This window comes from Anolis sagrei, chromosome 2 (genome assembly GCF_037176765.1).
Source record: "Anolis sagrei isolate rAnoSag1 chromosome 2, rAnoSag1.mat, whole genome shotgun sequence".
Taxonomy (NCBI): domain Eukaryota; kingdom Metazoa; phylum Chordata; class Lepidosauria; order Squamata; family Dactyloidae; genus Anolis; species Anolis sagrei.
This window is the reverse complement of record NC_090022.1, coordinates 124,981,283-125,008,810: the sequence shown is the minus strand read 5'-3', so window position 1 is coordinate 125,008,810 and position 27,528 is coordinate 124,981,283. Positions and strand designations below refer to the sequence as shown.

At 41.0% G+C, this 27,528-nt stretch overlaps 1 protein-coding gene across 16 annotated transcripts in view; it reads right to left on the bottom strand.

Moving 5' to 3' along the window:
* Nucleotides 1-27,528, bottom strand: part of ARHGAP44 (Rho GTPase activating protein 44) — a 106,951-nt gene that overhangs the window by 26,179 nt on the left and 53,244 nt on the right. For 15 of the 16 annotated variants that reach the window (XR_009630713.2, XR_009630714.2, XR_009630716.2 and 12 more), the window contains exons 2-12: nucleotides 14,315-14,354; nucleotides 9,593-9,697; nucleotides 9,259-9,335; nucleotides 8,471-8,582; nucleotides 7,688-7,764; nucleotides 4,761-4,878; nucleotides 4,323-4,391; nucleotides 4,097-4,178; nucleotides 3,155-3,282; nucleotides 2,262-2,373; nucleotides 452-533 (exon numbers count right to left, since the gene is read on the bottom strand). Coding sequence is in view for 12 of the 16 variants with exons in the window: in XM_060764499.2 (XP_060620482.2) it covers nucleotides 452-533; nucleotides 2,262-2,373; nucleotides 3,155-3,282; nucleotides 4,097-4,178; nucleotides 4,323-4,391; nucleotides 4,761-4,878; nucleotides 7,688-7,764; nucleotides 8,471-8,582; nucleotides 9,259-9,335; nucleotides 9,593-9,697; nucleotides 14,315-14,354 (1,002 nt within the window). In the remaining 4 variants the exon portion in view is untranslated. The remainder of the gene's footprint in view (nucleotides 1-451; nucleotides 534-2,261; nucleotides 2,374-3,154; nucleotides 3,283-4,096; nucleotides 4,179-4,322; nucleotides 4,392-4,760; nucleotides 4,879-7,687; nucleotides 7,765-8,470; nucleotides 8,583-9,258; nucleotides 9,336-9,592; nucleotides 9,698-14,314; nucleotides 14,355-27,528) is intronic. The other variant, XM_060764501.2, reaches the window with a different exon arrangement.

The following is a 27,528-nucleotide window of genomic DNA, read 5'->3' as shown; positions in this document are numbered from 1 at the left end:
CACCTCTGTTGCCCTCCATTCATTCTGCATTTGAAATCTGTCATAGTGCAGGCAGGACAGTTGGGGCTGGGAAAGCTGCCAATGTTTTTCAATCCATCCTCATTTGGTGAATTGTCATCACTGCTCCCCTGTCAAACAAAACAATAACTGAAACAATGCCTGACCCTCCAATTCACACCCCATCAATGGATTTATATGCATGTTTAAGTGGCTATCGTATGAAAGAAGCAACAACATCTGGTAAGATCAGATTGCTGGCTCACATCTCTTTTCCTAAATGACAAAATATAACAGAGGGCTGGAACAGAATTCCTATGTCCATTGCTACTGAAAAACTTTTGTTGTTATTGTGTCTGTAAAATAACAGTCTTTAGTGATATACTGATTTTATATTAGACAGCAGCGGGCGAATAGCTAACAAGCTTTACACCAAAGACTCTCTTCAACTTACTTGGAGGCTTGAATCCATTCTTCATAGAGTTCAAATGTCATGAGTGGTTCTGGAAGCTCTCGAAGATAGGACTTAAGTGCTCCTATACAAGAGACACAGATTACACACAAAAAGAAAGCCTTCCTCTTGTAAATTGTCTTGTCTTTCTTTCAGTTGGGGTGAGTTGGGGGGAGACAATTGGTGACATTGGCCAGTATTCTACATTAGCCTACATCAGTTATGTATATTTAACTAAGTTACCTCTTCTAGCAAGTCCTCACAAAACTTGACTAAAATGTCATTAGTTCATATTCTAATCTTCAGTAAAATGGACTGGCAATTGGAGCACAGCCGAATGCTGTTTTCTGTCAGGGTTTTCTGTGTCAAGGTATAAGAGGTTAAACCTCTGAGCTGCTGAACTTGCTGACCAAAAGGTTGGTGGTTCAAATCCAAGGAGCGGGATGAGCTCCTGGTGTTAGCCCTAGCTTCTGCCAACCTAGCAGTTTGAAAGCATGCAAATGTGAATAGATCAATAGGTACACTCCAGCGGGAAGATAATGGTGCTCCATGCAGTCATGCCAGCCACATGACCTAGGAGGCGTCTATGCACAGGAGGTGTCTCCTTAGAAATGGAGATGAGCACCACCTCCAGAGTCAGATACAACTAGACTTAATGTCAAATGATTAAAAGAATAGCTGATATGCAATACTGGCCACTGGCATTAACTATCAGGAGCAAGAATCTAATACCCACAGCAAGATCTTCCTGCCTAGTTGCAGATTGTGGCTTCCATGTAAGCCACGTGATGAATCTTTTTTTTATATAGCACAAAACATAAAATAGCTATCCAAGATGTTGTATTTAAGCTGGGAATGCAGTGTATATATTTAAAGATCAGGCTAAAATTCAGAACAGGTTAACTATCCATTTAAATCCAGTTAATATGTGGATCTACCAGAAAAGCAAAACAGATTGACTTGTCAATCAAATCAAAGGTAGTATGCTTCCTGTTTTGTTTTTTTGATGTAAGCAATAGTTTTTTGGATGTAAACAATGCATTTCAGTTTATAGTAAAGACTCGACATTTTTGCTTTTTCACATCTTTCACATTATTAATGGTTGTTAGTGTTCTAACAAGAAGACATTTCACAGCAACAGTGTGTTTTTACAAACTGGTAATTTTTGCTGCCTTCTTTCCAATCAGATTGTAAAGTAATTTTTTTTTAATTCCAAGTGATTATATATCTTGAAAAAAAATATTTGCATTTATTGTCAGACTAACATCCCCTCTCAACAATATTTAATTACCATTTGGATTGTTTCACGGTGGCAAGACATGGCTTTAAGACATGTGTTGTGTGATGCGAATGCTGGGTGGTGTGTACATATACCTCACTGGTGTTAATTTTCAGATGAAAAACTATAGAAATAAATGCATTTTCAGGTTTAAAAGCAAGTCACTAGAGGAGTCTACAGCCTAAAAAACAACACAATCCTCTTCTTAAAATAGTCATATTTTCCCAGGATAAAAGAACAATTCCAAATAGAAACAAAGTATTTTCTTTGTTTTCTGAAAATGCCACAATTATCTGTTTGAAACACCACCATTACCCCAGCTATATTCTCTCTTATGCGAGAATTGGGAAGTAGCAACAAAGCAATAAATTACAGGATAGGCAAAAGTAGTACTCATTTAACAAATAGGTTAAATTTCTCAGATAGTAAACAATCCTAGCTAATATTCACTATGTGACATTTACAATATAAGCTCTTTCTGTTTACTCAGGCTACTAAGGCAGTCTGAAACATTGAAATAGTAGTGCTCCTTACCTGCAATGGCATGGGGATCTGCTGAGTACTCCTGAACATCCACCACACAGCAGTCAAGAGCTGCCTTTAGCTTTTTTAATTTGGAGGCTGAGGGAGCCACTCGGAACAGGCCCTGAAAGGAGAAGAGGAGAAATACCATATATATTAACCTATACGCCAACCTCAGGTATAAGTCAAGGGCAGACTTTGGGGCCAAAATTATGGATTTTGCTTTGACCCATGAATAACCTGAGGATGAAACTTTGTGGTATGCAACAAAAAATTGTTTACACTAAGTCCCTATAAAAATGTCTGCTGCAATTTCTCTGCAGCGATGCTTATGTAGAAATCCCTTCTCATATTGAATTCCACTCAACCTCCCATGCCAAAAATGGTGGATGCAGACTTCTCCATACTGCTGCTAAAGTCTGCTCAGGCCAAAACCCCCCCAAAAAAACAACAAAACGAACATGAAGAAGGAGCTAATAAGGGAGGATGGTCTTTCTCCAATTTTGGCAAGGGAGAGATAATAAAATGGATTGCTTTTCACCTTTACTTTTTGTCACCACCTTCTCACTAGGTTCTTATTCCAGCATTGACTTGTATATAATGATGACCCAAATTTTGAGGTGGGTGTGTGAGTTGCCCAACATTTACTTGACATATACATTAGTTAATATGGTAGAATAAAAAAAATGACCCTCATGTGTTAGTTGCGCTTGCAAACTCCAAAAAAATGCTCTCTGGAAAACATGGCACTGTTTCTGACATTCTTCAAGACCCCATATGAATGAAAGGACAGGTGAAGATAAGGATGATGATGAAAAGAGGAGGAGAAAAGGATAATTAAAAGTTCCCATACATTAGAATGAAGCAATGAAGCCCAAGAGAAAAAGCTACTGTTTAATACAGACCTCTTCCTGCATGCCACATTCAAGGAGCATGGTGACACATGCCTCAATGGGGAAGGCTATCTCCCGGCCACTGACAGATAGGTGCTCCTCCAGGGGCTTCCCAAAGGAAGGCTTCTCGATCCATGCTTCTGCGGAAGGCAGTCCAAATTAGGGGCACCAGAGACACTAGGAGACATACTGCAAAAGGCCTGAGATGGTATTCACTAACATCATTCCACACTAAGCCCATCTTTCCATACAGTTTCATGGTGTGATCCCAAAATACTAGAGAAACTGAAAAACCTTTACCTTCTATAGCAGTTCAAACCCTTCTGAAGAAAGAGCAAGTCAAGAGCAAGAAACTTCATCTTGTTTTGCTATAGACAAAATCAGCTAGTGAACATATTGCTGATCACCACAGTCGCTTAATAGGCTCCTAACTATTGCCTTGGCCTTTGAGAGCTTATTCTCTTAACATTTTAGAATAAGGAGGTGGCAAATGCCATATATAGTATAGGATGAGCATCTTTTATTGGAATTCCCAAAACTGAATTACTGTGGTCCAAAAGTCTCCACATGGGTGACCAAGACAGAGATGTCTTTGCTTTTGTTTCATGCACAAAATTATTAAAAATATTGAATAACCTTACCTTCAGACTATCTGTATAAGGTGCACGTGTGTGTGTGTGTGTATTTATTTATTTTACAGTCAATGACCAGCACCAAGGTGTATATGAAATATAAATAAGATCCATATCTATGCTTTTGTCACATCTCCAAGATATCTCATTATGTAAGTATGCAAATAATATTTTCCCCTAAAATCCAAAACACTTCTGCTTGTCCCAAGGATTTCGGGTAAGGGCTACTTGACCTGTATTCTCATATTGTATTAGACAGTATGTCTCTCGTGTAAATATGTTGCAATGGTATCTGAAGAAACACACACCCCATAACACTTACCCTGCTGCGCTTTGATCTGTGGCAACACATTCTGCAAAAGTGCTAATGACTTCCTGTGATATTCTGCTTGCACTTCTATTAACTGGGAGCAAGATAAAACAAGAGGCAGTCGGTCACAACTCCAAACTTGAAACCCCAAAGATTTTACAAAAGGGGATGTGCCTGGTTGTGGGGAGGGGCAGACAGAGAAAGGGGCCACCCAAAGTTGAAAGTTTCTGGTACTCACAGTTTGAAAATAATTTGCATAGTCTATCTCTTTGGCCACAAAATTGTACATGTCAGCTGAGAGCTGATCCTGTAAGAAACAGCAAGGGGTTCTGTGAGTCTAAGTTTGACAAACACACACACTGCATCAGCAACTGAAATGCTGCAAAACAACTTTACAACAACTCAAATAAAATCTAATGAGCACACTAAAATAAAAGAAAAAAAGAGCTGTGTTAATTTGATCTCAGTTTACATATTGCCATTGCCTGAAGTTCTCAGCTGAATTTATATGTATCTGTCAGATTCTAGTTTTCATCTCGTCCTTCAGTAGTAACACTTCTTATCGCTTCGGTTTTGGATATGCAGAAATTCTTTCCATTACATGCTGGAAATTGCAATGATTGGGGGGGGGGGGGGAGGGAGGGATAGTGGGTAGGGAGTGTATTTGTGAAGATACCCTGCAAATCTCCACTCTGTTTGCTGCCTCCTCCATCTCTTCCCTGAGAGCATCCGCTTTGGCACCCGTAGGCTGCAGGTTGCTTGACAAACCCGAAGACTTGGCTGACTGCTGCCACCTGCAGGAGAAATAGAGTCAAGCACATATGAGCACATATGAGAGGAGCTTTTCAATGACTCCAACTTCAGTCAGGCTGGCCTGTCAGACACTGTTGGAGATACACTCACTGCCTCTCAGTCCTACACCATCTATAACCCTGTTTCCTGGTCAATAGGCTTCTCATTTTAATACAAATGCTCAGAGGAGGGATTGCACTAAAGTAGGTTTGGGTAAAATAGACACTCCATGCATTATTGAATTTTTTCTCCCACCATTCATCACCACGGCTGATGCATTGATGGAATTTGTGGTCCAATAATATCTGGAGGGCCTAGTTTAACTTATGCATGCACTACAGCAGCTGTCATGCCAAAAGGGAAAGGTGACGGTGGAGCAACCATGTAAAAACACAGTCCACCCTAGGACTGAGAACAGTGGATTACATCTGAAGGTCACACTAGGTGTCCCAAGTTGGCTGAAATGCACCCTTCTCCTCCTTCTGTCCCATATCCACACCACAGAAAAGAAAGCTGCAGGCAGTTGCAGAATATCCTGTTCTGTGTAGAACAGTCACAGATATCTATTGCCAAGAGTGGGAGATAGTTCCTTGTTTGCCATCTAGGAAGATATTTTTGGGAAAAAAAACCCCACTATCCTGTTTACTTTTATAATCATAGCAACCAATTTCTTAGAACAGTTTTTGAAGTAAAAGACATATGTCATATAAATTAGCAAACCTTTGCTCAGGGGGAAAATCTTGAGTAGTGTATAGTACTTCCTCATAGGTGTAATTATGGAGGAATGGCAGATGAGCGAATTCTGCCACTATTCCTTTAAATTCCTTTCAGTATTGCAATAACTTAAAATCTCGGCTGAGCGTTTAGAAACAAGAACTAAGGCTTCCCTAGAAAAGAGACAGGGAGCATAAACAAGGGAGGGTGAACATGGCAAATATGTGAGTTCTAGGTGTGAATGGTTTTCAGTGTCGTGGTCTCTGCAAAACTAGAAATTTGGGGACTAAAGGAAATGTTCAGGAAGGCAGAACTATTATTTTAAAGGACAATGCCTTTGTTTTGCCCTCGCTGCCCATAGCTACATTCCTTCTCTTAAATTGTTTTTGACAAGCCAGGTACTGTCAGTTCTTAAAACTAAACATTCAAACACATAAATGTATTTCATGGATTATGACAGGATGGACGAGACATCGCAAACAGTGAAGCCCATCCTCATGAAACACCCTTCGCTCTCCTCCAGCAGCTGAGGTCCCACTTCTACTAATTCAGGAAAGAAGTTTGAAATGCTAGTGGCCCTCTGGCCAAATGCTGAAAGAACAGGGTTGAAGCTACTCAATTCCTTTGCTTCCTCTCATTAGTACTTGCTCCCACCCAAGCAGAGTGGCAAGAAAATGGCAGTACTCAAGAGGAAAGCAAAATGTTTGCTCAAGAGAGGATGTTCTTGGAGTAGAACTCCCAGCATTCTGATGGCCAAGACTGATTGGAATTGGAGTCCATCGACATGTGGAAAGTAGCACAATTCCCTTCTTTGATACAAATTCACATATTCTTGTGGCTTTAAAAAATCTTATGCATGTTTATTCAAAAGCAATTCCTACTCTAACCAATGGGGCTTGTTCCTATGTAACTGAAAACAGGACTACTGCCTCAGTTAATTAATTATATGAGTTTTTAATTATCAAGTTTGCATTACTTTTATGTCAGTGCTACCACTATGTCATGGCAAAATGTTAAAAAAAAATTAAGGGAACGAATTCAACTTGTGCACTAACTCGGAAGCTTGCTTTCGAGGAAAACCAAGAGGGAAAAGAAAGCATAACTCTATATTTTCCAGATATGAGCTGAAATACCAGCTTGTTGGTTAGCTTGACCTGGAAGCATAGCATTGGATAGCTTGTTCACCTCAGTGAATGAATGTCTCAGCTTGTTTGCTTCCATGCTTGGAGGGGAGAAAAGGCAGGGATTTTCTTCTGATCTAAAGGGCCCACGTTAATGCATTAGGCCAGTAGTTCCCAACTGTTGGTCTTCCTGGTGTTTTTGGACCTAACTTCCCACAATTCTTAACAGCTATTAAGTTGGCTGGGATTTCTGGGAATTGAAGTCCAAAACAACTGGAAGACCAAAGGTTGGGAACCCCTGCATTAGACTGAAACAATAGAATCTGAGTCAATGCAGACCAGAAAGATCAACTTCTCAGTTATAATATTGATAGAAAAATCAATACTAGGCTATGCCCATTTTAACCTCTTTGAGGGGGTCTCTGAAAGAAAAAATAAATATCTTTGGAACCAACCGCAAAGACAAAGGAACACTAAGAATAATACAGTAGAAATCTCTGAGTGTTACGATTTTTACTGTCTTAGTTCTGCTCTATGAAATATTGGGATTTGTAGTTTTCAAGGTAGTTAGTATTATCTGACAGAGAGCTATTTTGGTGCCTCTTACAAAACTACAGATTCCAGGCTTTTGTATCACACAGTCATGTCAATTAGTAGAATCAAAGTGCGATTAATATGTAATGTGGAAAGAAGCAAAAAACACAGCATAGGAGTTCTTAGAGTCCTCCTTGACTTCTACAACTCATGTGGACAGAAGTGGAAACATGGGAAACCATTCCCATTTCCTTAAAAAGAAGACCGGGGGGGGGGGGGGGGGGAAGGCTGGTGAGCCCCCACCCTTCCTACTGGTCCCAGTGAGCATAGAAGGAAGCACACTCAGGAGCAGATTTGAAAAATATATGTTCTGGAGAATGTTTTTGAGGAAATTTTATGAACAGCTGGATTGGGGAAAAGCATGAAGCATGACAACTCTTACCTTGTTTTTGATGAATCCATGTCCAGAACTAATTTTGCTAAGTGCTTCCTCTGTTTTTGTATATTTGGGATTTCTACCTGGAATTTTTTTTAAAGGAGAGTAAAATGAATGACCTTTTGTACAACACTGCATTAAGCATGTATTGAATTTAAATGAAGTCAAAAGAAAATTTCTGGATTTTGCAGCTTTGGTAAAAGAAAAAGATATAAGGAGGGGAAAAGGTGTCTGCTTGCAGTTGCAAGGTTGTAGGGGACTTCGATTTATTATTATTATTATTATTAGGAATAATAATCTCCCCGGATTCCAAACATAAAAGGCAAACATTCAATGCCCAAATACAACAACAATACATCCATACTAACAAAATTTAAACAACCCAACATATAAACATGAATTATGACTTCCCCTTCCCAAATAGCCTACTGTTCCTGTCCCTTCATAACACAAATACACTCATGCACACACACAAACACTACAGTGGGGTGGGCAACGTGCAGGTCACAGAATACATGTGTCAATCAGGATCTCATGTGTGGTCCCTGTAGCCTCCAGACCCATCCCCAAATTTTAATATTTTATAGACTTATTTTTAGGTTGCTTTTTATCCCTGCTCCCCAGTCAAAATGTCCCAAAGCCACAATAATTTGCTTCCCGGCATCCTCAAAAAACCCTCACATCTTAGAAGGAGGAGGAGGAAAAGGAGAAGGATGAAAAAGTAATCCAAAGCCTTGCAGCATAGTGTCCACTACTATAAGTCACTACTTCTGCTCAGAGAACTCTCACCTCAGCCAGTACGAACAGAGGCTCAATCACATCCCTTTCAACTTCCAGCTCAAAGTGGATAAGCTCTTGAGCCAGCTTGTCCTCTGCTTCCCCGCACAGCTTCAGCATCTTCCTGCAAGAGACCAAACAGGTAGTTCACAGAGTGGAAAGGCATGCCACAGAAGAAGATTTGAGTGTGGTTCCCTAGGGCAGATGCACAAAGTTAGGTGAGCTATGCTTAGAATAAGAAAGGCAGCAAGGTTCATTGGACAAAACAAGCATTTAATTCCACGGCTTCCTCCTATGTACTGGGATTTCTAATATGGCAAGGTATTTAATATTTTCTGTTTGGAGAGCTCTAGCACTGCAGTTCTGGGAAGTGTGTTAATCTTTCCCAGAACAGAATTCTAAATATCTTGTCAAACTACAAATCCCAGGTATCCAGGAAATGAAGTCAAGACAATTAACACTGTATGAAACTTCTGGAACTCCCCTGTGGCATGGATGCATCCCATATTTTTCTAGTATTCACAGCTTTCTCCACACAGAAATTGACAGATGTTAAACTGCAACTAGAAAACTATTATAACCAATGCAAGACTACACAGATACCCAGCACAAAGTAGTTTATAGGAAAAGGTGTGATCCAAAAGAAGTAGAAAATTATTCAAATAGCTATGAATGGCATAATTTTGGTTTCCTGTTTCTAAGATAGTGTAACACAACATTTATAAGGAAATCCAGGGAATAAATATATTCCATTAATTAACATGACAATAAATTCTCCAACAGAAAGGATGGGTTCTTACCCAAGCAGGGAGTCATCCCCTAGAATAGCAGAACCTTCCATTAAGCATTGGGCGAGTGACGTCAAAGGCAATTTCTTCTGCAACAAAAGCCACTGTTGTATGAATTAAGTTTTCTTTTTTTTTTTAAAAAAAAATAATAATAATCTAGTAACTAATAGAGCCATTTCCCACTGAGAGAATTAGACTATTTCCATACAACCAGCACATTTACAATTTTACAAACAGGAATTAAAACACCAACTGAGCTGCTTGTTTAACTTGATTCTCTTTTTCTCAAGCGCAAACATGAAGAGACACAAGTCTACATTGCCTAATGGATGCTGAAATCTCTCACCGAGCGCTTATCGGAATCTGATCCCTGCTGACCCTGAAGACATGCTGTCAGCTTCTTGTGTGTGCTGTGGGAGACTTGCTTCACCAGCTCCAAACGCTTCTCCACCTGGGGAGGAACACAACAGCACATGTCACGTCAGAAGTGTCCACCCTCTGGTCGGCTCATAGTCAAATCACTGATCTACTTAAGATGGGTAAAAACATATTTGAATTTGAAAGAGTTACCAGAATTTGAAAACTTATTGTGTACAGGTGATTACTGAAATTGCTATCAAAACATGAAACGGGAGGAAGAACAAGTGAAAGCTTGTATGGATAAATGGGAACAAAATATAGACACACACATCCAGTTGGAACAACGGGAGAAGGTGTGGACAAAGAGTTTGACATTTACTTTGTGTAATGATCTGAAAGAAAATATTTTAAGATGATGTACAAGTGGTATTTGACACCAGAGAGACTCTCTAAGATATACAAAGGCAGCTCTAGTAATGATGGACATGTGAGGACACTGTTGGGACATTTTATCATATGTCTTGCAGAAAGGTCCAGAAATATTGGATTCAAATGCATATGTAGAATTTGAACTTAAAATTAAGTTCACAATGAAATCAGAATTTTATCTGTTGGGAATGCTGGACAATCATCTAGAAATTTTGGAAAATTATTACAATATATGATAACTGCAACAAGAATAATTTATGCTTATAGATGGAAAGAACCAGTTTTACTTATGCGAGAATGGCTGTCAAAGATTTGCAGATTAACTGAAATGGAGAAGCTGACTATAACAATTAAGGAGAAATCTCTGGTTAACTTTAAGAAAAAAATGGAATGGATTATTACCTTTTCACAACAGTAGTGGGGGGCAAATGTCAACTGTAGGATTTATCAATTAGAAGAGTGTTACCAAAAATAGAAAAATAGTTATATATTATCATTTAAAGGGAGTTGAATAATAAAGAATTTAAAAAATCCTATTGTGTCCATCCTCTGCTTCTACCAATCTAGACATGCCGATCCCTCTTCCTCTGTCTCTCTTTTTGCACACACGCACACACACATCCAGATCATGGAAATAGGAGGGGGAAGGGGAATCAAACACTATCATCTCTCCTGAAATGCTCTCACAAAATTGGATCACCAGATCTTCTATCCAGCTGAGGAATTATCAATAATTGATCTAATGTACCAACTGATCAAGCGCAAGGGAAAATTAAGCCAGTGGTTATTGCTGAGTCCACTGTCTAGCACTCCATTGAATAATTGATCTAATGTACCAATTGATCAAGCACAAATTTAGAAGTCCCCTGAAACTTAATACCTAAGGAAGGACCTGGGGGAAACATGAAGTTAAAACAAGGAAGGGGAGAAATGAGGCCAAAAAAGTAGTATCAATACACTTTTGAGTATCAGGGGAAGCACTCAAACTGAACTATATGCAGTTTCAGTGCTTTAATGAGGAATGAGGAACTGAATTCAAAAGTCACTTTGGACCTTTCTTATTAAAAGTAAGAGTCTGCAGAGATCCTTCGAATTGCAACCCAGCTGACAATAATCACATTTTTGCAAACTATATGAAGAAAATAAACTGTTATGTGGGCACATCTCATATACCTTCTCCATAAAGGGCATTGAATTCATCAAGTCAACAAATCTAAAACCATATCATTTTCTCAGCCAATATGTAGATATTGTTTGAGGTTTCTCTAGATAAATATAAAGGCTTCATGGCACAAACAAAGATATCTGATTTTTAGATTCAATTATTGTTTGTATCCACTGGCTTCTAAGTTGTAGACATGAACTTGATTGCCCAGTTTGCATGACTTGTTAACGCTGCTGAATGAAACATACTGATTTAATTTCCTATCCCATATTGATCTATGATAAGGTTGATTTTACACTGCTCCTTCTCATTTCTCTTCAGCATTAAGGAATGGTCAAAACTATGTGAGTTTGCATTAGTCGGCAAATGTACATTTTCCGCAGATTCATTTAGTTGATAAATAGATACACACACAAACTTTTGCGTAAAATAATACCATCTTATTTTCTCTAAAGCAGAAAAGGTCAGTGTCCAACCTCCCCTTTCTGAGCCAAGTCTTGAAGCATGTGGTGGCCTCTCAACTCCATGGATTTCTGGATGAAACAGATTATCTAGGTCCATTTCAGTCTGGTTGCAGGCCTGGTTGTCGAACAGAGACAGCTTTGGTTGCCTTGGTGAATGACCTACGAAGAGAGCTAGACGGGGGGGGGGGGGGGGGGGGCTGCCTCTGTTGGTTCTCTTGGACTTCTCAGCGGTTTTCTATACCATTGACCATGGTATCCTTCTATGTCATTCCGTTGGGATGGGACTGGGAGGCACTGTCTTACAGTGGCTCTGGTCCTTTCTGGAGGGCTGTACCCAGAAGGTGGTGTTGGGGAACTCCTGTTTGAACCTCCAGCCATTGACCTGTGGGGATCCTCAGGGCTCCATTTTGTCCCCCATACTGTTTAACATATATAGAAACCACTGGGAGAGCTCATCTAGAGCTTTGGAGTACATTGCTACCTGTATTCAGATGACACCCAACTCTACTGCTCCTTTCCAACTAATGCCAAGGAAGCTGTCCTGACCCTAAACAAGTGCCTGCCATCAGTAATGAACTGGATAAGGACAAAGAAATTGAAACTTAATTCAGACATGACAGAGGTACTCCTGGTCAGTGGGAAGGTAGATCAGGGAATAGGGATTCAGCCTGTACTGGATGGGGTTACACTCTTCCTTGAAGACACAGGTCTGGAGTTTGGCGGTCATTCTGGAATCAGGACTGAACCTGGAGGCCCAGGTTTAGGTGGTGGCCAGGAGAGCCTTTGCACAATTAAAATTTGTGCACCAACTATGCCCGTTTCGTGGGAAGCCAGATCTGGCCAAGGTGGTACATGCCTAGTTACATCCTGTCTGGATTACCGTAATGCTTTCTACATGGGGCTGCCTCGTAGACTGCTTGGAAACTTCAGTTGGTCCAAAGAGCTGCAGCCAGGTTGCTCACTGGGACTGACTACAGGGAGCGGACCCCTCCCCCAGTGGCAGCAGCTGCCAGTCTGTTTCTGGGCACAGTTCAAAGTGCTAGTTATGACCTTCAAAGCTCTAGACAGTTCAGGTCCAAGCTATTTGCCTGACCACATCTTCTTATACGAACCTGCCTGGACCCTGAGATTTTCAGGAGAGGCCCTTCTCTCCATCTCACATCCATCTAAAGCTCAGTTGGTGGGAATGAGAGAGCGGGCCTTCCTTTCTGGTGGCTGCCCTTCGACTCTAGAACTCCCTTCTTCCCAGGGAAGCAAAATGCCCCCCTCCTTGTTATCCTCCTGGTGGCAGGCTAAAACCTTATTATTCAGGCACACTTTTAAATAAGGTTTTTAAGATCATCAGGAACTGCTATGATTTTATGTGCTTTTAATGATAATTAATACTGTTTTAATACTTGTATATTGTATATTTTAAGTTATATTACAATGCTTTTAGTTGTGAGCTGCTTTGAGTCTCTTATGGAGAGAAAAAGTGGGATAATAATAATAATAATAATAATAGAAGACATGTGCACTGTTTTCTCAAGAAATCTATAACCTTCGATAGGGCAGAAGCCAACATATATTTCTGTTGGAGGAATGGCAAAATCCAGTAGAAACGGAGGAGAGAAATCTCCCATTTCCACAGTAATCCCTAGACTAACTTTGGAAAAATGTAAAACCATCTGAATCTAGTTTGTAGATGATATAGTAGTTTGGAAATGGGAAGGGAAGAACAGATAAAATGTATATGTATGCTCCAGATTATACTGTAAATTGGCAGTGTAAAATGAATGGCAGATCTCCCTAACCTACTTCCTTCCATTTTGTTCTGGATTACATTTCCCATCAGCTTCAGTATGCATGACCCATGGTCAGGGATAATAAGCAAGATTTTTGTCTGACTATTCCTTGCAATCTTTCTCATTGTATGCAATACACATTTTATGCAATACACAATGCACATTATGCCTATTGCACATAGACACACAGAAACACACGATTTCTATGTGAGCTTTTGTCTCTCCATATCTGTAAGTGTGTATACAGACACATTTTCCCTTCTGAAGTATCACATTTGCATTCTGGGGAAACCTGTCTGTTGGACACCTAGATTGGCCATAAAACTATTCAGTGGTCCTGGAAGTGAAGAAGTGAAGAAAGTATACGTTTCCTCTAAGGGAAAACCTCTTGTTTCTATTTTTTAAAATTCTACCTGACTTTAAAAAATGCAGGTCTTTAGCTTCATATTTTCCACAGAATGGTGTAGATCCTATTATTAGGCCTGACTAAACAATTTGGTCCTTCACTTAGGTGTTGACTCATCATTCCGTAATTTACTTAAAGTTGAAAGCAACCAAGAGGATTCCAACTGGTAATGTATTTATTTATCATTTATTTCATTTAAATTCAGTGCCACACAGGTAAACAATAACACATCTCATCAAAACAATCTAAACAAATAAGCAATCAAAACACATATCAATCAATTAAACTGATTAAAGCCATATAAAATGTTGAGTCATAATCTCATGTCCAAATAATTCCTGCTATCTGTCCTCTTCCAAGATTGCTTTTCTATGTACTGCATGAGGCAGTATCAATTATCAAACTATGATGTGTTTCCAGTGTTTATTTGGGCAGAAAAAGTTGAAATAAAGCACTTTACCTGCAAGAGATCTTCACTCAGAACTTCTGTTTTTTCAGCCCTAAAAAAAAGAAAAATGAAAAAAGTTATTTACGAGAGAGAGAAAAAATCCGAAAACTTGCCAAACTGTGAAATCTCCCAAATGGAGATTCTGTTTATTTTTAGTATAATGCAGACAGCTATAGAAGGCAAGTGTTGATTTTAGTACTGAGCAAGGAAAGATGGAGTTCAAACCCTCCCCACCCCCACTCATTCCGGCCACTTTTTTGGCATTTTTGGCTGCCTTTGTATGGCCCCAAAGGCAGAAGTAGTGCATCTCTGCTTTACATCAAAAATACATTCTTTTTAGCAACTCCCACATCAATCTGGGTATCTCAGAAACCTTTTCCTTACGTGCTATTTTAAAAATTTCATTTTAGAAAATCAATCTAGTCTACAAGTACAAAATGAAATCCACTATAAACAAAACGATAGCCATAATAAAATAAAGATAAACAATCCTCCTCCATCTTCCAACCAACAGGAATAAACACATAAGAGAGAAAAACCATTTAACCGTACAATAAAAAACAAAAATTAGTTGAGAAGGCTCTAGTTTGGATACACCTTTAAGAGTTCTCCTGCTGGTCCAGACAAAAGGTCAGCTAATTCTAGCATCCTGTTGTTGGCTGCAAGGGCAACAGAAAGCCTATGGGAATACTAAATGCCACAGATGTTTTTCTGCCAATGGTATTCAGGGACAGGCTCCCTTCTCTTGCTTTTTTATCTGATTTATAGTCTGATTTCCTCTCAATACAAGATCCAAGCAAGCATACAGCCTTCATTGCTGATAGTCAGGATAAGCTTGAGCCTCCACACATTTAACTGAATAAGTGTAATGCACCCAAGTGGGAGAGTATATTTGGCCCTTCAGAAGCTGATGAAATTTAATTATATCATCTCAATGGCCTGATTAGCTGGGGCGGCTGGGAATGGAAGCCCAACATCATCAGGGAGGGCAGCTCTGCTCTTGTCCCAGCTCTGCTCTGGTCCAATCCCGTGCTCAACACAGCATTTGTAATGAAAGACAGCATCCCATGGTGCCATCTGTGCAGGATCTGCTTGAATAGCTATCTGAGCCACTGTCAAAATTACGTAGTTTTTCCTGGTGTCTAAGAAAAAGTGGGGTATGAATAAACATAAGAAGAAGAAGAAGAAGAAGAAGAAGAAGATTATGGAAAGACCCTGGAAAAGGTGGGTAGTGGTAGGCTCCTTGGCAGCCCCCTTGGTCTCAAGGTCCTGTTGATTAATGCCAGATCCGTTAATGGTAAGACCGCGGCCATCCAGGACTTGATCCTGGATGAGAGGGCGGATCTGGCATGCATTACCGAGACCTGGTTGGACGAGGTGGGGGGTGTAAACCTTTCCCAGCTGTGTCCTCCAGGTTTTGGAGTGCATCAACAGGCCAGACAAGGGGGGCGGGGAGGAGGGGTCGCAGTGGTCTTCCGGCAATCCATCGCCGTGACCAGATGCGTTGTCCCGCAAGCTTCTGGGTTTGAGTGCGTCCACTTGAAGGTGGGGAGCCGTGACAGTGTGGGGTTCCTGCTGGTGTATCGTCCACCCCGAGATCCAGCAGCTTCCCTGTCTGAGTTAGCGGAGGTGGTCTCTAATTCGGCCTTGGTCTCCCAGCGCCTGGTGGTGCTGGGAGACTTTAACATTCATGCCGAGACCACCTTATCTGGCGCAGCTCAGGACTTTATGGCCACCATGACGGCCATAGGACTGTCACAGATAATATCCGGCCCCACGCATCAAGCTGGGCACACTCTCGACCTTGTCTTTGTGGCGGACGACGAATTGATCAGAGTGGAAGATCAAAACATCCTTCCAGTGTCATGGTCTGACCATCATCTGATCACATTTAGACTTACTGCGACCCTAAACCTCCGCAGGGGTGGAGGACAAATTAAGATGGTCCGCCCTAGGAGACTGATGGATCCGGATGGATTCCTGAGGAATCTTAGGGTTCTTCCTGCCTTGGAGTCTGGCGATTCTATCGACGCCTTGGTAACTCTCTATAACGGGGAGATGGCCAGGGCGTTAGATATGATCGCACCCGAACGCCCCATCTCGTTGCGTCGTGACAGGCCATCTCCTTGGTTCACCGAGGAGCTGGCTGTGATGAAGCACACGAGAAGGGGGCTAGAGCGCAAATGGAGGAAATCTTGAGATGTGTCTGATCGAACACGGGCTAGAGCCTCTCTTAAGGCATACTCCGTAGCCATACGGGCGGCCAGGAAGTCATTCACGACCGCTCGTATAGCATCTGCAGCAAATAGATCATCGGAGCTGTTTCGGGTCGTGGGAGAACTCCTCCACCCACCTGCGGTGGAGGAGGTCCCTGACGACCCCGCAGCTCGGTGTCGCGATTTCGCACACCATTTTGCAGATAAAGTCGCCCAGATACGTCTCGAGCTCGACTCCAATTCCATCGCAGTGCCAGGAGAGGTGACGGAGGCACCTGCTTGTCCAATTTTGTGGGATTCTTTTAGGCTTGTTCTTCCTGAAACCGTGGAGGAGATTATTGGGGCTGTGAGAGCGACCACCTCATCTCTGGACCCATGCCCATCTTGGCTCATTAAATCAGCCAGAGGGGGGTTGCTTGACTGGTTTGTACCGATTGTCAATGCATCGTTGGAGCAAGGAATTTTTCCATCTAATTTGAAGCAGGCCGTGGTTCGCCCACTTATCAAAAAAGCTTCCCTTGACTCCACGGTGCTGAATAATTACAGGCCGATCTCCAACCTCCCCTTTTTGGGTAAGGTGCTGGAGAGGGTGGTCGCCTCTCAGCTCCAGGGTTTCCTAGACGATACCAACTACCTAGATCAGTCACAGTCTGGTTTCAGGCCTGGTCATGGCACCGAGACAGCCTTGGTCGCCTTGGTGGATGACCTCCGCAGAGAGCTGGACAGGGGGAGTGTGACCCTGCTGGTTCTCTTGGACATCTCAGCGGCTTTCGATACCATCGATCATGGTATCCTTCTGGGTCGTCTCTCCGGGATGGGCCTTGGGGGCACGGTTTTGTCGTGGCTCCAGTCCTTCCTGGAGGGACGAACTCAGATGGTGAAGCTGGGAGACGCCTGCTCGGACCCCTGGCCTTTGACCTGTGGGGTCCCGCAAGGCTCTATTCTGTCTCCCATGCTCTTTAACATCTACATGAAACCGCTGGGAGAGGTCATCCGGAGTTTTGGAGTTGGGTGCCATCTCTACGCGGATGACACACAACTCTACTACTCTTTTCCACCTAATTCCAAGGAGGCTTCTCAGGTGCTAGACGAGTGCCTGGCCGCTGTGTCGATCTGGATGAGGAAGAACAAGCTGAAGATCAATCCCGACAAGACAGAGGTCCTCCTGGTCGATCGTAAACCGGATCGGGGTATAGGGTGGTCACCTGTGTTGGACGGGGTTACACTCCCCCTAAAGCCACAGGTCCGCAGTTTGGGCGTCCTCTTGGATTCTTCGCTTACACTTGAGGCTCAGGTGTCGGCGGTATCCGGGAGGGCCTTTGCGCAACTGAGACTTGCGCGCCAACTGCGACCATACCTCGTGAAGGCTGATCTGGCCGGGGTGGTCCATGCCTTGGTCACCTCTAGAATGGAATACTGCAATGCGCTCTACGTGGGGCTGCCCTTGAAGACGGCTCGGAAACTTCAATTGGTCCAGCGGGCAGCAGCCAGGATGCTAACCGGGGCTCATTATCAAGAGAGGTCTACCCCTCTGTTCAAGGAGCTCCACTGGCTGCCATTTATTTTCCGAGCCCAATTCAAGGTGCAGGTGCTTACCTACAAAGCCCTAAACGGTTTGGGACCACCCTACCTGCGTGACCGCATCACCATCTACGAACCCACACGCTCGCTTCGGTCATCTGGAGAGGCCCTGCTCGTGATCCCACCCACGTCGCAAGCGCGCTTGGTGGGGACACGGGACAGGGCCTTTTCTGTGGCGGCCCCCCGACTTTGGAACGCCCTCCCAAAAGATCTCAGACAGGCCCCCACTCTAGCCGTTTTCAGAAGGAATTTAAAAACTTGGCTGTTCCGTTGTGCCTTCTCAGACTAGGAATCCCCACCCCAAGTCCTAGTAGCACCTTAGCATAACTAATTGTCGCTGCACACTGCACTTTTAATCCCACGTGCCTCCTGCCATTTCAGCACTTTTAACCCTTGTACCCCAGTGCGCCGGCCGAACCAGTTTTAATAATGTCTTGATGTACTGCTATTGTTGTTATTTTGCTTATTGTTTGATTTGCTTAGTTATTGTGGTGTTATGCTATTTTGTTTATTGCTGATTTGCTTGCTATTGTGATGTTATGCTCTCTATTGTATTGTTGTTTTGAGGCTTCGGCCTGTGTAAACCGCATCGAGTCCTTCGGGAGATGCTAGCGGGGTACAAATAAAGTTAATAATAATAATAATAATATGTTTCCTTTCAATTTCCATGAATGAAGTCTCATATGTGAAAGCTCCTATCACACTTACTCTTAATTTTATCCTATCCAAGGTGCATAACCTATCTCTTTCCACTCTTCTCTGAGTACACTACAAACATGGGTTGACTATTACTTCCTATGATCTGCTTTTATTGACGCCACTCAAAATATTGAGTACAGGACACATCAAGCTATTGATGTCTATTTGTGCTTTTGATTTGTTACGTACCTAAATTTACTTAAAGAATTTCATCTTGTTTGTCCAGACACATAAGGAAGATTCTCCCACCTGGCCTTTGAGGATAGTTTTATTTTCAGTCAGATAAACTATAACTCCAATTTCCTTGCTCTTTACTGACAGCAAAACAATTTCACCCCACCTTCATTTACTATCATGTGGGCATGATGTATATCTTAGAAAATACTGTATATTTGGAAATGCTTTGTTTCTACATATGCATGAGGTATGTAGATCTCCAATATCCAGAACACATCTGGCTGTCTGACAAATAGAGGCTATTAAAAATTGAAAGGTATTTTTAATGAAATTCATAGTTCATGAAAAAAGAATGTTTCTTTTTTTCTTGTTAGGTGACTATCATCTTTCAGAACTGATATGCCTGAATACTGATTTTTCTAAAAATCAAATACCAATTTCAGGGTTCAAAGAACACTACAAAACTAGATTCAAAAGTTCAAGAAGAACCTGTCACACTTCAAAATTTGACCTTTATATCAGGAGATATCAAGACCTATTTTAAACGTTGTTTTGTTTCTGCTCTAATAAATACCAGGACTACAACTGGAATTTGTCTTAGAACAATAAAAACTTGAAGACATGATTTATGGAACCAGAAAAAAAAGGTCCATAATTTACTCCATCTCTCTTTCAAACCTGGCAAGTGCCCTTTAAAATTTCAAAAGCCAGAATAACCAAGGCAACCCACTGAGACCTGGCAGTCAGATGTACAGTCAGTCTTCCACATTTGCAATCTTGACTTTTGTGGATTTGATTCATTGTGGATTTTATTAAAATGTTGTTTTTTTCTGGGAATATCTTTAAGTCCACTGCATATTGACAATAAAATCATGCTGGAGGACCTAGAGATTCTTAGAGAGGTGTTTTCTTGGGTAAAAACAAATAGCATTTTTTATTCACAGTTTTTCGTTTTCATGCGTGTCCTGTGCTGTCATCAGCAAGCATATCTAACAAGCACAGAGGCCCACTGTCCACTACTTATTTATATTCAACATCTATGTACCACCTATCACACCCCTGTTTGCAAGGAAAAAGGAGTAAATTAAACATAAGTTCAGATTCCAAATTCTAAATACAAACATAATACAATGTAAGGCTCTCCAACATACATAGCAATTAAGAACACCTTAAAACTATAATGGTGTGCTTTAAAATGCCAGTATAAAGAAAAGGTATTTGGCATGAGTATTGGCAACATGTATTATTGCTGAAGGAAAGCTACTCCAAAGCACAGATACCATCATAGAATAAAGCCCTTCCACCAGGAGGCAGATGAGCATCTCAAATAAGTGGTGCAAAAGGAATCTCAGAAGAGCTGCTGTGCTTGGGCAGATCATTGAAGAAGTAGATGACCTCTTAGACACCGTGGTCCAGACCTTGTTAGGTGTTTATAAACATCATCATCTAACATAGATTGGTAGCAAACTCTCAAAAAAGAAGTCACATGCAATTGGTCCTCCATATCCACAGATTCTACCCCTCAGCTTGAAAATATATTTTTTAATTCCAAAAGCAAACATTGATTTTGCAATTTTATTTAAGGAATGCTATTTTACAATGCCATTATAAATAATGGGACTTCAGTATCAATGGATTTTAGTATTCACAGTCATCCTGGAACCAAACTCCAGTAGATACCAATGGTCCACTGTAACTGCAATCAGGCATTTCAGGCCAATGACCTCCCTACTGCAGACTGCTCACACTAAAAGGTAGCCCTAGGTAGATGGCATGCCCAAGAAATTTTGCGGCCTGAGGATAGTTATTATAATTTATTATAATCTTTGCACGTAGTTCCCAAGACGAAACAATCTATTTTGGCATATGAGTTTTAAAAAATCACATAAGATTTTTCCAATTAAAAATGCTGCAAAAACAGTCTCTTGATGCTTCCTTCATGATATACCAAAGCAGCTGTCAGAGGCAACTGCCTTAGTCCCAGCTCTTTGTTGTCAAAGTATATGATGACCAGTGAATGTTTGATTGTGGTCAAGCTGCCCCTATAAGAACAGGAATAGTTGGTGTGCCAACAAAGGTAGCCAAAGCAACTATTTGGCATTTGGACCTTCAATGACAATAATGGATTAATGATACATCCTGAGTTACTCCTTGAGGGGGAGTCCACTGACATCTTGACTATAGTACAGACATAGGAGCCATTCAACCTGAGGGACTCTTTCATTTTGACAGGATTCAATATCACTTTATTGACCTAAATCTATCTAAGCATGAGATCCAGGGAAAGATCTGGAAACTGAACAGAATAAAACCACAGAGGAGGATAATGAAATGAGACCAAATGAGAATCAAATTCTCCCTTGTTCAAGGCAAGCTCATTATCAGACCAAACAAGGCTGACTCAATTCTAAAACCAGCTGTGAACCCAGACAAACATGTACTATCTAGATTAGAGGTGTGGAACAGGTTCAAGAGGTAATCTGAATCACCAACCATCTGAAAACGGACTTCATGACAAGCAAGTTAACCCCCCTCCCTCCTACCTTTTGAACTCACTTCTACAACGGCGGTACCAGGAGTGTGGAGAAATTTGGGTGGGGGGGGGGACGGGACTTACATGCAAAGTCCACAATGGGGGGGGGGGGGGTACTGAAGTCAGGGAGAAATCATCTTCTGAGATCCTGATGCACCTGGAAATGGGAGAAAGCACGTTGCCTGTGTTGAATTGTTTCAATGATGTGGAGAATGGCTGTTCCTATGGGTGGTTTTCTATGCTTCACTTCTTTTACAAAATCCTTCTGCATGAACCGAGAAAAGTGATTTAGTTTAAAATTAATGTAAGCCTAAGGAATAGCGCAATTGCAAGATATTTATTTATTTATTTATTTATTTAGTACACTTGTATACCGCTAATATCTCAGCCTAAAACGGCGACTCATTGCGGTTTACAACATTTAAAAACAACAATATTCCAATTAAAAATATAAAACACATACATATACAATACACAGTATTGGGCCACCAATACAGACCAATGCATCTCTTAAATTAAAATCATAATCCAATTTCGTTGTCTGTGATTGCCAGTCCTTGATCAGAGATTTCATCGAATCGGATTAGCCGAATGCTTGCTCAAACATCCATGTCTTGAGTTTTTTCCGAAATACTATCAGCGAGGAGGCTGATCTTAAACCACTTCACTTTCGCTGCATTTTCTCCTTCATAGCAATCTAAATTGTGCTACTGCTAGCTGCTAGAATGGTGCCTTGGGTCTCCACTAGAGTAATAGGATTGAGAGGGAAAGTATCCCAGAAGTGGTGTCTGTCTTAGGAACTGGGCCTTGGGTCTTCTCTAGAGTAATGGGATTGAAAATGAAAGTAAAGGAGCCCATAAAATTGGTGTCTTAAGAGTGACATTCTCTGTCTCCTCTAAGTGGATGGTTGAGACAGGAGTTGATACTGTGTGATGGGGGTACATAAATTCTCTCGCTTCTTTAAAGATGGAATACCACATAAAGAAGACAATTCTACATGCAAAAAGACAATTTTCCCTACTTTCCCCAGCTCTGTCTGATGAAGTTCCTTGTGCAGGCTAGGTTGGAATGGGGACATAATCATACCCCTGATTCATGGCATTAACATATTTCCTAATACCATCATAGCTGGTACTGCTATAAAAATATCACATTGCTAAACAGAGATCCCAACATAGGCTGAAGAAAGAATCCTGCAGAGATCTCTGGAGTTTTCCTGCTCTATAATTTCCCCATGCAGAGAACACCTGGGAGGCAGGGGGAGGGAGGGCAGGCAAAACTCCCCACCCAAATTTGAAATCAGAGGTGACTTGTATTGGGGAAGCATGCTCTCTCAATGCTTCATCGGTTCTTTGGTGGCTGGGGCTGTAGGGGTTGTAGACCAGCTTATCTAGAGTGCGGCTGGTGGGAGAAAGGTTGTTCTAGAATATGCTGAATGTGAGTGTAAAACTTCACGTCCAGTGAAAATATTCACTGGGCATTCTGTCTGGAGATTCTGCCAGAAGCCATAAAGCCTGCTGTGCATCCTTAACATGAACACTTACATAAAATACAAATCTGATCATGTTAAATGCTGAATGCCTAAAGGTTTGCTGGGAATGAGGCATCCACAATGAAAAATCTTAGAACCGTTCATGCTTTGCTTCCTTGTGACTTCGTGCTTAACGAGCTGATACAATTAGCACTCCCAGTAATGCCAAAGCGGATAAAGGCCCAAATAACAAGAATGCTATATCAAATGTTTCTCATCAGCATTGGCTGACCAGAGAAAGATCAACATTCAGATTTCACTGACAAGATGGAAAGAGGGACTGGGCTCCAGGCAGCAGACGGAATTGAACAAATTATTAAAAGGATTGTCTTTCCAGCAAACTTAGGCACAGTGGCAGGGAAATGAAACCTCATTCTATTTCTCTCTTCGCAAATCCTTGGAGTAATACAAATTGTAAATGTGATTTCAAATAATACACAGACAGGCAGTAACATACATGGGAATTCTTTCTGCTAGCACATTTTAATGCTTTTCCACAGAATATCATGTCAATAGTTTAGGCAGACTGAAAATTGGATGAGAACTTTAAGAAATCTTAAATTGTTTGATCTCAAATCTTCTCACTATTTAAACATAAAATGCATTTTTTTTAAAAAATCAAAAGACACTACAGTGGATAGAATAGTCTCTGCTCCTGAAATGATATGCTAGTTCAAGTAAGAAGTAGATGCAGAGATAGGAAAAATGTTACTTTTGTGGATCACCCCTCACAAAATCCTCTTGCCTGCCCAGCACATCTCTCTAAGGAGATTCCTTTTGCATTTGTGAACAGGGTTAATACATTCATATAAAAGACAGCTTGCATGATAATAAGCAATAAAGCTCATTCATGAAATCGATTTCAGTACAACATTCTTAGCAGTACTGCAATCACATAGGTCTTCCAGGAAGCAATGTGTTCTTTCCTTTTCTAATAGCTGTACCTTGATTTCTACAGCTCTTATGTCTTGGTATTATGTGAGATATAGCTGGCTAGTGCTCTAGATATTCTTTATTTAAATGCTTACATAATTATGACTATATCCAATCAGAGTGAGGGACAGTTATGAGGTGATTGTAGCTGCATCTAATCAGATTCTGCAGTTAGATGCGGTCACTTTGTAGAATGATTTTATTTTTGCACAGCAATTGAAAGGTTTTATTTAAAAGCAGAATTTTTATGACTCCACCTCACTACCATTTTCATTTTGCTGATTACATATTAGCTAGGACTTTACACATCATGCACATCATGACATTTATTTAGTCTGTTTATTGTTCATGCATGCTGCAAGGGGAACACAGCACCATCCAAAGAAGGTGAGTTCTATTTTTTTGGTCTGCTGACAAATATCAATTCTGCCCTGTATTTAATTGGCTCTCATCCATTTCATGACTGACTTTAAATATCTGTCAATTACTTTTAAATCTACTGTTGACGGGTGAAAAAAGGTAATTAGAGTTTGAGAGTCGTTAGTGTAGTGATGAACTTCATCAAAGATACCTAGAGAACCTTCACCCAGTGATTTCACTTATAAACAAAACAAAGGGGGGGGGGGTACTGTATCCCATAGCACAGGGGTCCTCAAACCTTTAAAGCAGAGAGCCAGTTTACGGTCCCTCAGGCTGTTGGGAGGCTTGACTATAGTTTGAAAAAAACATAAACAAATTCCTATGCACACTGTACATATCTTATTTGTAGTGCATATGTTTGTGTGTGTGTGAAGGAACAATACAGTATTTAAAATGAAGAACTCCCTCTCAAAAGAGACCAGGAGCATCCCATTCCTGCTAGCCTTCCACAAGCAGGTCAAGACTTTCTTCTGTCAACAGGCATTTGGGGAAGGGTAAGAGGCAGGCTTTGAGGAGGTTGTATGGGATTGGGGGGATATGAGTTTTAATTTTAAATTTGAGTGTAGTTGTTGTATTTTAATTCTGTTTTTACCACACAGTTGATATTTAATTGTTTTTTTTAACTTTTGTGTTGCACTTTTAAAATTTGTCTAGTGTGGACTGTTAGCCACCTTGAGTCCCCACAGGAAGAAAGGCAAGGTATAAATACTTTTCATTACTATTATTAATAATAGTAATAGTAATAATAATAATAATAATAACAACAACAACAACACAAACTTACCAGTATTTCAATGGGAAGTGTGGGCCTGATTTTGGCTGATAGGATCGTCAAGTTATTTAGGATTGTTGTTCTGAGACTTCAAGACATTTCAGACTTAGGGTGACCCTAACTCTAAAATTTAGGTGGGGGCTGGGAGGTGTTAATCTGTGCCTGGTTTTTTTCCTCTCTGTTGTTTAGCTGTTATAATTTTAGAGTTTTTTAATACTGGTAGCCAGATTTTGTTCATTTTCATGGTCTCTTCCTTTCTGTTGAAATTGTCCACATGCTTGTGGATTTCAATGGCTTCTCTGTGTAGTCTGACATGGTGGTTGTTGGTGTGGTCCAGCATTTCTGTGTTCTCAAATAATATGCTGTGTCCAGGCTGGTTCATCAGGTGCTCTGCTATGGCTGACTTCTCTGGTTGAAGTAGTCTGCAGTGCCTTTCATGTTCCTTGATGCGTGTCTGGGCGCTGCGTTTGGTGGTCCCTATGTAGACTTGTCCACAGCTGCATGGTATACGGTAGACTCCTGCAGAGGTCAGAGGATCAGACTACACAGAGAAGCCATTGAAATCCACAAGCATGTGGACAATTTCAACAGAAAGGAAGAGACCATGAAAATGAACAAAATCTGGCTACCAGTATTAAAAAACTCTAAAATTATAACAGCTAAACAACAGAGAGGAAAAAAACCAGGCACAGATTAACACCTCCCAGCAACAGATTTTCCCAGGCTCAGGCAAGCCTTCAAATGCTAATGAAGGTGATCAGCTAAACATTCACACCTAACTGCAGCAGGGAAGAGCTCCTTGCCCCATCCCAGCCATTCCACAGATATATAAACCCATTTTTCCTACTTCCAACAGACCTCACAACCTCTGAGGAAGCTTGCCATAGATGCAGGCGAAACGTCAGGAGAAATGCCTCTAGAACATGGCTCTATAGCCCGAAAAAACCCACAAGAACCTAACTCCATAATTGTTTGTGGCCCAATTCCACTGGCATTATAACCTCAAAGCCAGTAGAATAAATGAGTCAACAGTATTTATGTAAGTGTTGGTTTACTAAAAGGAAATGATTCAATGAGCCCAATTCGAGCTGGTACCAGCAATTCTACTTGGGTAAAGAGTGTTTGGAATTTCTGCATATAAAACCTATAGACTCAAGGAGTGGACTTGACACATGTTACTCACTCAAAAGCATTCAGGGTTGAAAGGAAGTTTTAGAGGTATATCAGGATTGCATTCTCGAGACTGGTACAATATTGTGAGGGGCTACAGACACAAACATTTTGCTTATTTTTTGTTCTGTGAATAGTTAGCCCTGGGTATTTGTGTGAAGATAATGTAGGGGCGGGCCATTACTTGTTAACTGCTGTGGTTTCCCTATTTGCATCTATCTATTTGGAATTGGCCTTCCTCTTTTCCTATTGTCCTCTACCTTAACCAGCATGTTCCCCCCCCCCCCCCCCCAATTTCTTCTCATGTCTTCTCATGATGTGGACAAAGCATTGGCAATCTCAATTTAGTCATCTTGGCTTCTAGGAAATTTAATGCATTTAGAGCAGCATAATCAACTCCTGAATGTCATGCCCTGAGCTGATTCTTCTATTTAATACGTCGTGTGTGAATACAGGTGGTGGTGATGGTAAGGAAGACAGGAAAAACATGACCTCTGTGAATTATGCAAGACAGTCTCCATGTCTGGAGTCTGAGCACATTTTTCTTAGGATAGCATTGGGAATTGCAGTTTTAGCAAATAAGGAAGGGATGGTTTCATAATGTTCTGGGCAAAGAAAGTGAAAGGAAAAGGTTTGCCCATCTACAGTAGATACTTGTGTCTGCCTGTTTCTATGTGTCTTCAGGTTTCCTGCTGACTTATGGTGACTCAATGAATTTCATACAGTTTCCTTAGGCAAAGAGTATTTACTTAGCCCTAAAATTCTTTTTAGAAACCTTACTATGGATGTCCTCCTCCAGTAAAATGAGAACAAGTGAGCATTTCCCCCCTTAAAAGTAGCACAGGCCTTGCTGTAAGAAGCTTTCCCACATTTTTTTCTTTGGTGTTATCTCAACATCAGGTAAACACTGTATTATTCTCCGAGACTGTTTAAAAACTGTAATCTGAAAGCTGTGAATGTTATGCTACCATTTTTATTCTGTCAAGTATTTTTATGAAAGAAAAACAAATCTTGCTCAATTGGATTTATGTTTCCTGGTGGCATTTTGCATTACAATTTCTGGCTTTGGATATTCAGTGTTGTTACAGTACTTGATATTTTATGTGTCACACTGTCTACACTGTTACTGAGAAGCTTATTTCAATAATGTAAACATTTTTAGCAAAATAGGTGAATTTTAATGCTGGTCTTTAA